General features: G+C 43.2%; 1 protein-coding gene across 5 annotated transcripts in view; it reads right to left on the bottom strand.

Moving 5' to 3' along the window:
* Window positions 1-1,209: 1,209 nt before the first annotated feature.
* The window catches only part of LOC120522335 (NACHT, LRR and PYD domains-containing protein 3-like), a 103,317-nt gene continuing 90,406 nt past the window's right edge, over window positions 1,210-14,120 (bottom strand). For 4 of the 5 annotated variants that reach the window (XM_039743355.1, XM_039743357.1, XM_039743356.1 and 1 more), the window contains 3 exons: window positions 9,376-9,549; window positions 3,096-3,269; window positions 1,210-2,326 (listed from right to left, as the gene is read on the bottom strand). In XM_039743355.1, coding sequence (XP_039599289.1) covers window positions 2,227-2,326; window positions 3,096-3,269; window positions 9,376-9,549 — 448 coding nt within the window. In that variant the 3' untranslated portion in view covers window positions 1,210-2,226. The remainder of the gene's footprint in view (window positions 2,327-3,095; window positions 3,270-9,375; window positions 9,550-14,120) is intronic. The other variant, XM_039743358.1, reaches the window with a different exon arrangement.

The raw sequence follows: 14,120 nt of genomic DNA, 5'->3' as shown, positions 1-14,120 counted from the left end.
GGACTGGACTTTCTCTGGTCCTGTTCAGCCAACATACATCAGACTTCCAATACAACTTGGAGTCCTGCCACGTGCAAAAGATCGATGACAACACTGCTATCGTGGGCTGCATCAGGAGTGGGCAGGAGGAGGAGTATAGGAACCTAATCAAGGACTTTGTTAAATGGTGCGACTTAAAACACCTACACCTGAACACCAGCAAAACCAAGGAACTGGTGGTACATTTTAGGAGGCCAAGTCCCCGCATGGATCCTGTGATCATCAGAGGTGACTGTGTACAGAGGGTGCAGACCTATAAATACCTGAGAGTGCAGCTGGATGACAAATTGGACTGGACTGCCAATACTGATGCCTTGTGCAAGAGAGGACAGAACCGACTATACGTCCTTAGAAGTTTGGCGTCCTGCAACATCTGCAATAAGATGCTGCAGATGTTCTACCAGACGGTTGTGGCGAGTGTCCTCTTCTACGAGGTGGTGTGCTGGGGAGGACATCTCACGCCTGGACCAACTGGTGAGAGAGGCAGGCTCTACTGGAAGCACGGAGCTGGACAGTTTGACATCAGTGGCAGAGTGACGGGCGCTGAGCAGACTCCTGTCAATCATGGAGAATCCACTGCATCCACTGAACAGGATCATCTCCAGACAGAGGAGCAGCTTCAGTGACAGACTGCTGTCACCGTCCTGCTCCACTGGCAGACTGAGGAGACCCGACACTATGCGACTATTCAGTTCCACCCAGTGGGTAAATGTTAACATTATTCAAAATTATTGTCTGTCTGTTATACCTGCATTTTTATTACTCTTTAATTTAACATTGTTTTTTGTATCAGTATGCTGTTGCTGGATTATGTGAATTTCCCCTTGGGATTAATTATCTATCTATCTATCTATCTATCTATCTATCTATCTATCTATCTATCTATCTATCTATCTATCTATCTATCTATCTATCTGCATAAATAAAACTTATTATTATTACTAATAATCACATTATAAATTTAGTCTTTCAACTATTTCAAAGACATTTATTATTCACTTAAAATATAATTATAGTAGTCATATAATAGAAAAAATATTTTAAGCGTATTTATACAATTAAAGATAATGTACGATTACAGTTCAATAAGTAATATTTGGCAAATTTAAATAAACTTAAAAGTGTAACCAAACACTAATAATAATATATTAAATCTATTTGTGAGCTTTTTCAAATACATTTATTATTAAAATAAAATGTAATAATACTGCACTTGTTAGAGATAAAAAGCACATTTTAAATCTTTTGAAAGTATGCATATAATTTTTTACAAGTTTATATAAAGCAATACAATTTCATTCTACTGAAGGATACTTACAATAGTGCCACTGTCGTAAGTTTAACACAAATTAAATTCATATTGTGTACAGTTTAAATACGTTTAGCACAGAATGAGTTGTTCCAGCGTAACACATTTGAAATCTAAATATCATCAGTCCTGGCCCAAGTTTATTTCTCGAACTTCAGCACACTTGCGTTTTCTACACTTCAGTACACGTTTTCTTGTTCAGCTGTGTAAAGGCGTCACTCCAATAATAAGTACAAATGATCAAGAAAAGCAACACGAAAAGGGCAGACATTTGTGTTTCTAAGGTCAGTCGTCTCGTTGGAGACATTAGTGCCATCTTGACTGGCATCATCTGTTGTGTCTGTCCTGGGGGGACAGCAGATCTTCATGGACAAACAGACCACCAGACCTTCAGTCCGCTCATCCTCAGTTCAGGGTTGAGCAGATCAGTGATATGTGTGTGTCAGTGTGAAGACTAAAAGATGGACGACATCCTCAGTTATTGGTGACAAAGAGCAGCAAAGTGGAGATGACAAGCAGGTGAAGAAGTGCCAAGTGACAGGCGTGTGTGATGTGACATTCAGATGTGTTCTTCTCTAGTCACTTCATTAAAGGGTCTGTTGTCACGGTTTGGCTTATTTCATATTTTAGTAACAGTGAGTCACATTCACAAATCACAGCAATCACAGAATGTAATGACATGTATTAAGTGCAGCGGTGAAGCCATCTGCTTTTTGCTTGAGTTTTGTCACCAGTTGAGGGTCTCAAGGTGTTAAAAATAAAAGTGACGTTAAATGAGGAGCACACAGGCCGAGAGGAGAATTTAGGTGTGAGTGGACGGGGGGGAGGGGGGCTCCATCACTGACAGGGGGTCAGTCTAATCACCACTGCTGGTCTTCTCATGTGTAGATAATCAGCTGACGTCCAGACCTCCTCCACTCCTTCTCTACTGACCTCAGGTTCTTCTTCTCACTCTCACTGATCCCATTGTACTGCAGCCTGTGAGGAGACACAAGTGTGAGTTACAAACAGCAGGGGCGCCACACACACACTGCACTGTCACACTGACACGCCCCCTGATGTCACCCAGAATTCCTCTCAGTGTCTGTGCTCATCTAAGTCACATGACGTGTGTGTCAGCCTGTCAGTGACTCAGTCCACTCATCGATTTGTCAACATCCTCTGAAGGCCTGCTGGTCGCGTCACATTTCATAAAGATGGTGGTCTGTCCAGTTGACGTGCTGTTGCTCCCTCTGTCCCCTTGCGGTCACTTCCTGTCTGTCTCTCTAGTGTTCTGTTTTTCTTCATTTTCTCTCCTTCTCCTCCTCATTCTCATGTCTTCTCTCATTTCTTCTCCTGCTCGTCTCTCATCCTCCATCTTGTTTCTAACTCATGTGCACTGAACCCCCCGTCTGCTGCTCTGCTCTTTCTTGATTGTTCCAAATGACCCTCAGCCCCCAGACTGTCATGTCCTCCTCTCATCCTGTCCAAACTGCCTGCTGTCCTGATCCCCCCTGTGTCCTTGTCCCCCTGTCTCTGTCTGGACATTCAGCTGCTGTCCATTTCTTCTTTTTCTTGTCCATCTCACATTCCTCCTCCTCCTCATCTTCCTCTGTCTGTCTCTCATTATCTGTATTGTCCTTCCTGTCTGTCACCTCAGTTAGCTCCACTTGTCACTCGTCACTCTGGTCACTCCATGTGCTGTCATGTGATCAGCCCGCCCATCAATAACACATTCACATCCCCAACCCTCCCCCTCTTTACTCACACCAGTGTCTCTAATTTACAGTTGTCACTCCTGAGACCCTCACTCAGCTGACGAGCCCCTGAATCTCCCAGGTTGTTTTCGGTCAGGCTCAGATATGTCAGCCGTGAGTTTGGAGACGAGAGGGCCGAGGAGAGAGCTGAGCAGCAGGCCGAGGTGAGACCACAAGACCACAACCTGTGGAGAAGAAGAGAGACGAGTGAGGACAGACAGACAGACAGAAGGACACATAGCACAAGGGCTCAATGACTGCGCCGTCTTCACTGAAATGCACTTTGACCCTGAGACCACCGCTGTCCTTAAAAGGTAAGGCGCTATATACCTGACAGCGTCTTCTGCCTTCCTGCCACACTGACTGGTGACAAGTCACTCAAAGTGACATGTGGACACAATGTGAAGGACATGAGGCTGACAGTGTCCTGCACTCGAGGGTCCAGACAGACTTGTCAAAGCAGATGACAGAGGAGGGACCACTTTGGACTTGTGTCTGTTACTGAGGATTCAGCACATGGAGGGGCTTTGACTGATTTGCAGGACCCCATCCACAGATTCCTGTTGGACACGCCGGTCACTGCTGGACATCGGAGAGCACGACACTCGAGTGTCTGTCATGGTGGGCTCTCCTGATGTCAGACCACTTAGAAGATGAGGACACTCTGTCTGTCTACGGTGACAAAGACTGGACTGACTGTGTGATCAGTGACATAATGGACAGGGTGGACAGGACTGACATGTGACACTTCTGACACTCACACGTCACATGCTGACCGGTGCCACTGACCAGCTGACCTCAGTCCACTAAAGGCCTCACTGCTGGTCACCTCAATTTTCTTATTTCTCTCCTAATTTGTAATAAAGCCAGTGGACGAGCTTTGAATGGACACTCAGCATATCAAAGTCCAGACCCCTGGGCACAGAGGTGGTCTGAGTGGACTGTGAAGTGACCCCCATTACTGCTGACCACTGCTGTCCACTCCCAGCTCTCCTCTGACCTGAGCTGCCCATTCAGAGCAAAATGGCAGAGTGACCTGCTAGCATCGCCACCTGCTGATAGGAGTTAGAAATGACACAAGTGACATCTCAGTGACATCAAACCACACGGAGAATTAAAGAATAAAAAGACAAGAAGAACAGCAGCTGGGCCACCGAAAGAGAAAAGAATCAGAAGTTCAAAAGAAGAACACGTCAGGGGCTCAGAAAAGGACGAGAATCATCGGGAATTCAGCAGTCCGGACCACCAGGATTAACTCACCTGTGAAGATCAGGAAACAAATCAAAAGAACAACAACACATCCCATAATAAACAGACAGAATATGAGAGAATGTGAAAGAAAACCAAACAATCGTCTCTTCATAGCTCAGTCCTAAATCACAAGCAAATCCTTTTATTTCTGAAGACACAAGTGAAGCCCCCCATGGCAGCCTGTTTGAGGGGTCCTGCTTCTCAAGGTCCAACCACATGAACCTCACAGTCTGATGGCGAACGTGTGACAATAAAGGGAACTGAACTGAAAATATAAATAACATTCGAGAAAACGACGATAAGGATGAATGTGCTGTGACAAGTCAGTCAGTAAATATTCAGAGAAACGTTAAATGACATCAAATCAGAGGACGTGAGTTCAAATCAGAGCTGTAAGCCAAAGCCCATCAGTGACGCTGACTTCACACGTTTGGATGAAATCGATGGACACAACGAGATCTAAAGAATGAGAAGCGAGACTCCATTCATAATCTTAGGTGTTCCTGCCGAAAAGCGGAGCGCCTATGGAAGTCTACTAATCTGGAAGTTCATCATTCATACTTAAAGGATTTACTTGCTTCTTTTAATTCTTTGGTTAGGGATGCTAGAACAGCTTATTTTTCTAATCTTATTCAGACTCACAAGTGTAATCCCAAAGTGCTATTTGATACTATTCACATTATTTCTCCATCTCAATCTATTACTCAGGTTTTTTCTAATAGTCACTGTAATAATTTTCTTACATTTGTTATTGGCAAGTTAATGTTGTTCTGGCTAATATTGTTCCCGCTGTCTTACCTAGTGCTCTCATTCACTCATGTTCTGAGTCTTTTGTGTTCTCAGAAGTTTCACTTTCAGATCTTTCTGACTTGCTCAGGAAGATGAAACCTTCATCATGTCCTTCTGACCTGTTGCCAACATCATTAATGTTAAAATCTTTGCGTCCTATAGGTCCGTGCCTTTTGAATATCATAAACTGCTCGTTGAGATCTGGTGTGGTTCCATCGTGTTTTAAACATGCTGTAATTCAAACGCTGTTGAAAAAATCTAATTCTGATCCCTCTATTTTGAGTAATTACAGGCCAATTTCAAAACTGCCTTTTACTGTCAAAGTTTTGGAAAAGTTCGTTGAACTGCAACTGTGTGCCTTCTTAGAAAAGCAGCGGTTCTATGACTCTTTTCAATATGGTTTTCAGAGGCAACTTTCTACAGAAACAGCTCTTCTAAAATTTTTTAATGATCTTTTAATTGCTGCCGATGCAGGCAGGTGCTCTGTGCTTGTACTGTTAGATCTTACTGCAGCTTTTGATACGGTGGACCATCAGATCTTAATTAATAGATTAGAGCTGTTAGGTGTCTCTGGCTCTGCTTTCGACTCGATCCCCTCTTATTTGTCAAATAGGAGTTTCTCAGTTGGTGTTGCTCATTTTGCTCCTTTGACATGTGGAGTGCCACCAGGCTCGGTTCTTGGACCAGGACTTTTCTCTTTATATATTCTTTCCCTATCACAGATTCTTAACTCTTTTAAGGACATCTTGTATCATCTCTATGCAGATGATATACAGCTTTATTTTTCATTTAAGCCTAACCAAGTTAATACTTTGGTCACATTGGTTGATTGTCTGTCTCAGGTTAACGACTGGCTCAGTAGTAATTACCCTGCAGTTGAATTCAGGAAAGATTGAGGTACTCACTGTTGCTCCTCCTGTTCTTCATTCTGAGATTAGTTTAAAATTATCTTCTGTCTCTCCTGTTATTAAATCGAGTCTACATAACCTTGGGGTTATTAATGACCAGTCCCTGATGCACAATGAATACGTAAGATCAGTCAGCCACTCGTGTTTCTTTCATTTAAGAAATCTTTCAAAACTAAGAACTGCTGTTTCAAAGTCAGAATTGGAAATGCTTGTTTATTCTGTTATTTCCTTGATTACTGTAATGCTCTCTTTACGGGTTTGAACAAGTCATCTCTCTCTCACACCTTCAGTTAGTTCAAAATGCAGCTGCCAGGCTCCTAACTCTCGCTAGCCGGAGAGATCATAGAATTCATTTTAAAGTTTTGGTACTTACTTTCAGAGCTTTGTATGGACAGGCTCCTGAGTACCTAACCAGCTTGCTCCAATGCCATAAAGCTTGTCGGACTCTCAGACCTGGGCAACAGGGCCTTCTCGTTGTCCCACACACTCGGCTAAAAACCCGTGGGGATCGTGCCGTTCAGTCTGTGGCACCGAGACTATGGAATAGCCTGCCTTGTGGTCTGCATGGAGTCGAGTCTGTTGATTCTTTTAAAAAACAACTGAAAACATTTCTTTTTAAACAAGCTTTTAATCAGTGCTGAATAGTTCCAGTTTGTTTATTTATTATTTTTATGGGTATTGTTTATGCTTTGTTTTAACTGTTGTATTTATACTGAATTTACTGTTCAGCACTCTATGACCTTTTGTCTGTGAAGGGCGCTATATAAATAAAACAACAACAACTACTACTACTATAAGGACAAGCAGCTCAGTGGTGACGTCAGGTGAGTCTTGTCCTTATTATCTATACTAATAAAAGACAAAGCCCTCACTGACTCATTGACTGACTGACTCACTCATCACTAATTCTCCAACTTCCCGTGAAGTTAGAAGGCTGAAATTTTGCAGGCTCATTCCTTACTGCTTACTTACAAAAGTTAAGCAGGTTTCATTCTACGCGTAATGTTCATAATTGAATCCTTCTTACGTACATATATACGTCCATAGCCTGCAGCTCGTTCGCCATGTGAGGTGGAGTTGCGTCCGCCATCATCACGTCTCCCACGTAGTTGGCTGCCTGCCTATATTGCGTCCCCCATCCCCATGCATGGCACATAATTAACTGCCTGCCCATATAAGGCCGTCCATTGCTCCGGTCTCTTCATTCCCTTCTTTGCTTCGCCATGGTATTCACGTTTCCCTGCTGATAACTTTTTTAATCCACGGCTTCGCCACTGTTTTATTGTTCGTTTATTATGATTATAGTTATTGTGTAGGTATTTTGAACTTACTTTACATTGTTCAGGTACCCATTTCCTTTATCGTTCCAACCCTTCCCCCATTAACATGTCTATCGAGGTGATCACCATCGATCAAAGAACTGTCACTTACCGAGTGGTTTCCATGCCCGGAGATGGCACCTGCCTTTTCCATTCTCTTTGTTACATATTGCACGGCCATATCAGGCTCACTCTTGATATCCGGAGGAACATTGTGTCTTATGTATTGAATGACTGGGACAGGTTCAAGGTGTGGACTGATGACGGTACAGGAGATAATTAGACTACACAGGAGCACTGGAAGAGTGAAATGCTTAAGCCCTTCACCTATGGTTCTGCATGTGAGTTGATGGCTGCCACTGAATTGTTCAGTTGTCGCTTTCAAGTGTACCGAAATGGCCAAATATTTTACACCTTTGGACAACCGCCAATGCCTCTTGAACATCTTAGATTCACAGGTGACGATTTGAGTAGTGGACACTTTGATGTTTATAAATGTTTCAACTCTCAAAAGCTGGATGTGATTTTATCGATGAAACTGGTTGTATGTTTACAACGTTTGACAGATGCCGAATGTCACTTCAACGCAACAAGTCCTGCAAATACTGTCGTAATTGAAACAAACCATGAAACTCAAACCGATTATGACAGCAGCAATCCAAGCAGTGAGAATACAGTACAAAGGAGGCATGTCGGATGTCGTGCTACATTTTATGATGCAGCTAGACGAAAACAACTTTGTGACGCTGCCGCCAAATACTCGCAGAAAAATCCACTAGTTAATAGACACGCTGTCGCTAAATACTCACACCCAAATCCACATGTTCATAGAGACACTGTCGCTAAATACTTGCAGAAAAATCCACAAGTTAATAGACACGCTGTTGCTAAATAATCGCAGGCAATTCCACAACTTAATACAGGGAATGCCTGTTAAACATTCATGAGTAGCGATTTGGGTACTGAACACTTCGATGAATGAAACCTGTTATCTTTACAACGGTTGACAAACACGGAATATAACTTGAACACAACACGTCCTCCAAATACGAACCTGATTGAAAGAAATAATGATAATCAAATCCTTGATGACAGCAACACTCATAACAGTGACAAAACAATTACATTGTCAATCATGTTACGTTATTTTTAAAATGTTTCCTTTTCTTTTTCATAACTTCTTTAATACACTACTTCTCCACTGCGAAATGCGGGTTGTTTCCTAGTTATTAATATTATTATTATTATCAGGTCTGTGAAGGAGAATGTTCTCTCAAGATGATCAGACGTGTTCATCTGACAGTCCAGGATGTCTTATAAGACATCTGAATGTCTGATGTCAGCCAGTCCTGCAGGTCCCCAAGTCCTGCCCTCTGCTCCTCACTTACAGTTCCAGCTCATCCAAGAAATGATTTACTGGACTGGACGTGGAGCTATTGGTGTCAATTGAAGTCACCGTCATGTTAGTTGAGCCACCTTGAGGTGACACCTGCTCTGTGACATGTCGTGTTATCCTGCTGAGATCCTCCATTTTTAAAAGTGTCCGCTCTCAGCTGATTATCAGTTACGTGACGGTGAGTTAGGATGTCACAACACTCTTGAGAACTTTAGACAGAATAGAGAAGTGAGTGATGGACTGAGACTTGTTATCTCAGATTGTCACATTAAGACCAGACTGTCCTAATGGGGGAATACAGAAGAGACCTTCAGGGTCGCTGGCACAGAGCTGGTGTCACAGGATGGATGTATTATTGTCACAACAGTCAGGATTAGGACATGAAGACAGGATTTGAGGAGAGTGGTGGAGATTGGGTCCGGTGCTCAAGTAGGTAGTCTCATCTGACAGAGCAGGTCCTCTTCATCTTCTTCTGTTGGTCTCTCCTTATCTTTGTTGTCCTTCCTGCCTGTCAACTCAGTTAGCTCCACTTGTCACTGTCATTCTGGTCACTCTATGTGCTGTCATGTGATCAGCCCACCCATCAATAACATATTCAGACCCACCACCCGTCCCCGTCTTTACTCACAGCAATGTCTTTAATTTACAGTTGTCACTCCTGAGCCCCTCACTCAGCTGATGAGCCCCTGAATCTCCCAGGTTGTTTCTATCCAGGTTCAGATATGTCAGCCGTGAGTTTGGAGACGAGAGGACCGAGGAGAGCGCTGAGCAGCAGTCCGAAGTGAGACCACAAGACCACAACCTGTGGAGAAGAAGAGACAAGTGAGGACAGACAGACAGACAGAAGGACACACACCACAAGGGCTCAATGACTGTGCCATCTTCACTGAAATGCACTTTGACCCTGAGACCATCACTGTCCTTATAAGCTATATACCTGACAGCGTCTTCTGCCTTCCTGCCACACTGACTGGTGACAAGTCACTCAAAGTGATATGTGGACAGGAATGTGAAGGACATGAGGCTGACAGTGTCCTGCACTCGAGGGTCCAGACAGACTTGTCAAAGCCGATGACAGCGGAGGGACCACCTTGGATTTGTGTCTGTAACTGAGGACTCAGCACATGGAGGGGCTTTGACTAATTTGCAGGACCCCATCCACAGATTCCTGTTTGACACGCCAGTCACTGCTGGACATTGGAGAGCACGACACTCGAGTGTCTGTCATGGTGGGCTTTCCTGATGTCAGACCACTTAGATGATGAGGACACTCTGTCTGTCTATTGTAACAAAGACTGGACTAACTGTGTGATCAGTGAATGGACACTCAGCATCCCAAAGTGCAGTCCACTGGGCACAGAGGTGGTCTGAGTGGACTGTGAAGTGACCCCCATTACGGCTGACCACTGCTGTCCACTCCCAGCTCTCCTCTGACCTGAGCTGCCCATTCAGAGCAAAATGGGAGAGTGACCTGTTAGCAGACATCTCAGTGACATCAAACCACACGGAGAATTAAAGAATAAAAAGACTAGAAGAATCAGAAGAACTCAAGAAGAACATGTCAGGGGATCAGTAAAGGACAAGAATCATCGGGAATTCAGCAGTCCGGACCACCAGGATTAACTCACCTGTGAAGATCAGGAAACAAATCAAAAGAACAACACATCCCATAATAAACAGACAGAATATGAAAGAATGTGAAAAGAAAACCAAACAATCATCTCTTCATAGCTCAGTTCTAAATAACAAGCAAATCCTTTTAGCTCTGAAGACACACGTGAAGCCCCCCATGGCAGCCTGTTTGAGGGTCCTGCTTCTCGAGGTCCAACCACATAAACCTCATAGTCTGTGGGCCAATGTGATTCTCTCAATGACTTCTTCAGGGCAAACAATAAAACATAACACATGTAACTAAATAAATTCTAAATACATCACTGTGTGACAATGACAATGACAATGACAATGACGTGTGTGACATTAAAGAGTATTAGCATCCACTGCAGCTGTCTCCGTGTTTAGGACAATCCCCCACCGTCATTTGCGTCTTCTCGATGTCACATTAGGATACACTGGTTAAGGCCGATGTCTGCAGACACTTTGGAACATTCAAATATATGGAGTGGTCATGTGGTATTTACCTGAATCTCTTCTCTCCACAGAAAGCCAGAAGGAATTCAATTACCTCCACTTCAGAGTATACAAAATGACCGACGCAACGTCACTTCCGGCTCATCCTAACGACATTGGTTCCGGTTCCTGTCTGGCATCACTTCATGCCAACCATTTCCTGTTTCCCATATTCCTTACTGTATAAAACCTCCATTTTCATCTGAGTAAACTATCAAATGTTCCTTTGCAATCAAAGACTTTTGATCTCTTTTTTCTTATATATTGTCCAAGGGCAATATATGGGGACGGTCCCCAAACCTTTATATTTGTCAAGACTTGTTTTTTCAAGGGAAAACTTCACAATTGGCGTAGTCAGCAGGATTGTTTTCAATACGTCTGAAGAACAGGACATGAACGCTGTTTTGAACACCATCATGGGAGTACATTGAATGTGCAGATGGTAGAGACCAGGGGCCTCATGTATAAATGGTGCGTACACACAGAAATGTTGCATAAGAACTTTTCCACGTTCAAATCGCGATGTATAAAACCTACACTTGGCGTAAAGCCACGCACTTTTCCACGGTACCTCATGTCTTGTCGTACGCAAGTTCTCCGCTCGGTTTTGCAGACTGGCGGCACCCAGCATTAAAGCAGTGCTACTGTTCCTGTGTGATTACTCCTTATTTTCATGACGCAGCTTTATAAATACACCAAAACTAACTGCATATTGTTTATTAGTGTAACGCATCTGATTGTATTTAACTTGTAACAATATAATGGTCGAGGGAATAGCCATAGTATTCCAAATACCATAACTGATTTAGCGTTGTTACTCTCACTGCACCTTCCTCTTCTTATTTTTCTTCTTCTTTCAGCTCCTCCCGTTAGGAGTTGCCACAGCTGATCATCTTTTTCCATATTTCTCTCACTGCACGACTCGGAGTATTTATATCACTGTATCTGAGTGTGAATCACAGCAGCAGCTGATCGGAAAGAGAATTATATACAGCTTCATGGACACGCTGTCTCAGCCACTGCAGAACGTTTTAAAGCAATTCCTGTACGGACCTCGCGGTTCAGAAACAGTTTCATCCCAAGAACTTTAAATGCACTCAATCAATTGCACCTTGTGCAACTGTTAGTACTTATAAATACAATCACCCCACTGTTAACTTGCAGTAATATAATATATAATATATATAATATCGCACAACCTGAGCCACTTTATAAAGCGCATATTTACATATGATGACGATATCATTTTTAAGATGAAATGCAGAAAAATATGTTTATTAAATTATACAGATAAAACTTTAACTTCATTTAAATCTATATTCTTCACTGGGAGTGTCGTGAAGGATAGAATAACGGCTACGCCAATATATATTGAATATAAATCAGAAAGAGAAAATAACAACACAGCTAAAAACGCAGCAACAAATTTTGGCAAAAGTTAAATGCTTGTGTCATGAGCACGAGGCGGCTAAGCAGTGTCTGCAACGGACATGGCCATCCACCGTGCATAAGCTACCTTACTAACGGGCGGGCGAAGGAGCCACCGATTCTTCCAATGCCCAGTAACTCCACAAGCCTAGAGCCGCCCCTGAGTACTGCTGCAATAAATTATTTCATCGAAGTGAAACACATGTTTAATAACGTGCTTTAACTCCTATCATCATGAAAATTATATCACGTATACATCTCAGTGTTTGAATTATTCAGAGAGCTGTAATATCACGAATGTCATGGACTCTGTGTCCAGTTGGAGGAAGAGAGCCGGTTTAAGAAGCAAGTAGTGATTCTCACACATAGAGCACATTGAAGATCAAATACAAAACAAAGCATTTAACGTGCTACTTTAATTACGATGTGATTTGAGAAACTGGTTAATTAAACGATTTTAAGATGAAGTTTATGATGTTCTACTTTAATGACAAAATAAACTACGTGATTAAAGTGGAAATGTCGAGATTGAAGTTGACATTTCGTGCTTTTTCCCCACTGTGTGCCTTTTTTCTCTGTACCCTAATAAACTTTCATATGACACTCAGACAGTGGGCTACAACTCGGCTTTTCACGGCGACTTTGATATGTGACTTATTTTTTATTTCCTGCACTGTGCGATTTTGTGAATGTGAGCTTTCAAGTTTCTCCAACACGCTATGTCACTTGATCAGCTTCCTTTTGTTGATTATACTACGGTTTATTTGAACAAATAGTATGTTTTTCCTTTGCCTCCACTTGGTATTCGCTGAAATTCTTATATTTTCCCCGTGCTTTTCCCATTGTCTTTTCACAGAAGGCTGCGCTTAAGGGCGATTTATATTGATTTGCATATTCAAAGAGGCGTAATTCTGGGAGGAGTAGGGGCGTCACATAATGCGCGTGCACGAGCGTTAGTTTTCACGCTGATCGGGATTTATGTAGCGGAAGAACGTGGAAGTTGGAGTACGCACAGATTCCTGCATCTGGATTTTTCTGTGCGTAAGCACATTTCGGCTTTTGTGCTTACGCCATGTTATAGTGCGAGTTCTACGCACGGCGTTATACATGAGGCCCCAGGACACAATTGGCAGAATCCTAAGCTCGTGCTGCCGCTGCAGTAAGGACAGACGCCACTCGGTCATTACCGACACAGTTAACAACATTAACAGAAGATGACATCGAAACATATTTTTTGATTTTCAAGTGTACCGCTAAGCGGAATGCATGGCCGAGGTCGGAATGGGTGCACCTACTGGCTCTCTACCTGAAGTGGCCGGCACAGAGAGTCTATTATGATCTAACCGAGGAGCAGGCCCCTGACTATGACACTCTTAAACTTGAAGTGTTCAAATGCTACAGCATATCAGCAGAGAAGCAGGCGAATGAATTGAGAGAGTGGTAGTTTGACCCAGAAAGGCCATTGAGAACCTAGGCTTTTGAAGCTTGGGGAAAAGTGTGTCGCTGGCTACAGCCAGACATAAATACCTGACATGAAATGGCTGAGCTTCTGGCTTGTGAAACCTTCGTTCATGCCATCCCTGACCAGATCGCCCAGCAGGTCCGTAAACACCACTATGAGGACATGGACACACTAATCAAGATCGTGGAGCGTCACTGGGCGGCTTGTAATCGGGGAGGTCAGAACGGTTTTCTCGTCGTACCCAACAGGTACGTGGGACTGCCCCTGAGCCCACCCGACAAACTCCCATGCCTACCGTCCGGAAAAAAGACAGACAGGCCAACCTCCCTCACTGTTTTAAGTGTGGGGAGATTGGA

The sequence above is a fragment of the Polypterus senegalus genome, chromosome 2, assembly GCF_016835505.1.
Source record: "Polypterus senegalus isolate Bchr_013 chromosome 2, ASM1683550v1, whole genome shotgun sequence".
Classification (NCBI taxonomy): Eukaryota; Metazoa; Chordata; class Cladistia; order Polypteriformes; family Polypteridae; genus Polypterus; species Polypterus senegalus.
This window is presented reverse-complemented; position numbering and strand designations above follow the sequence as displayed.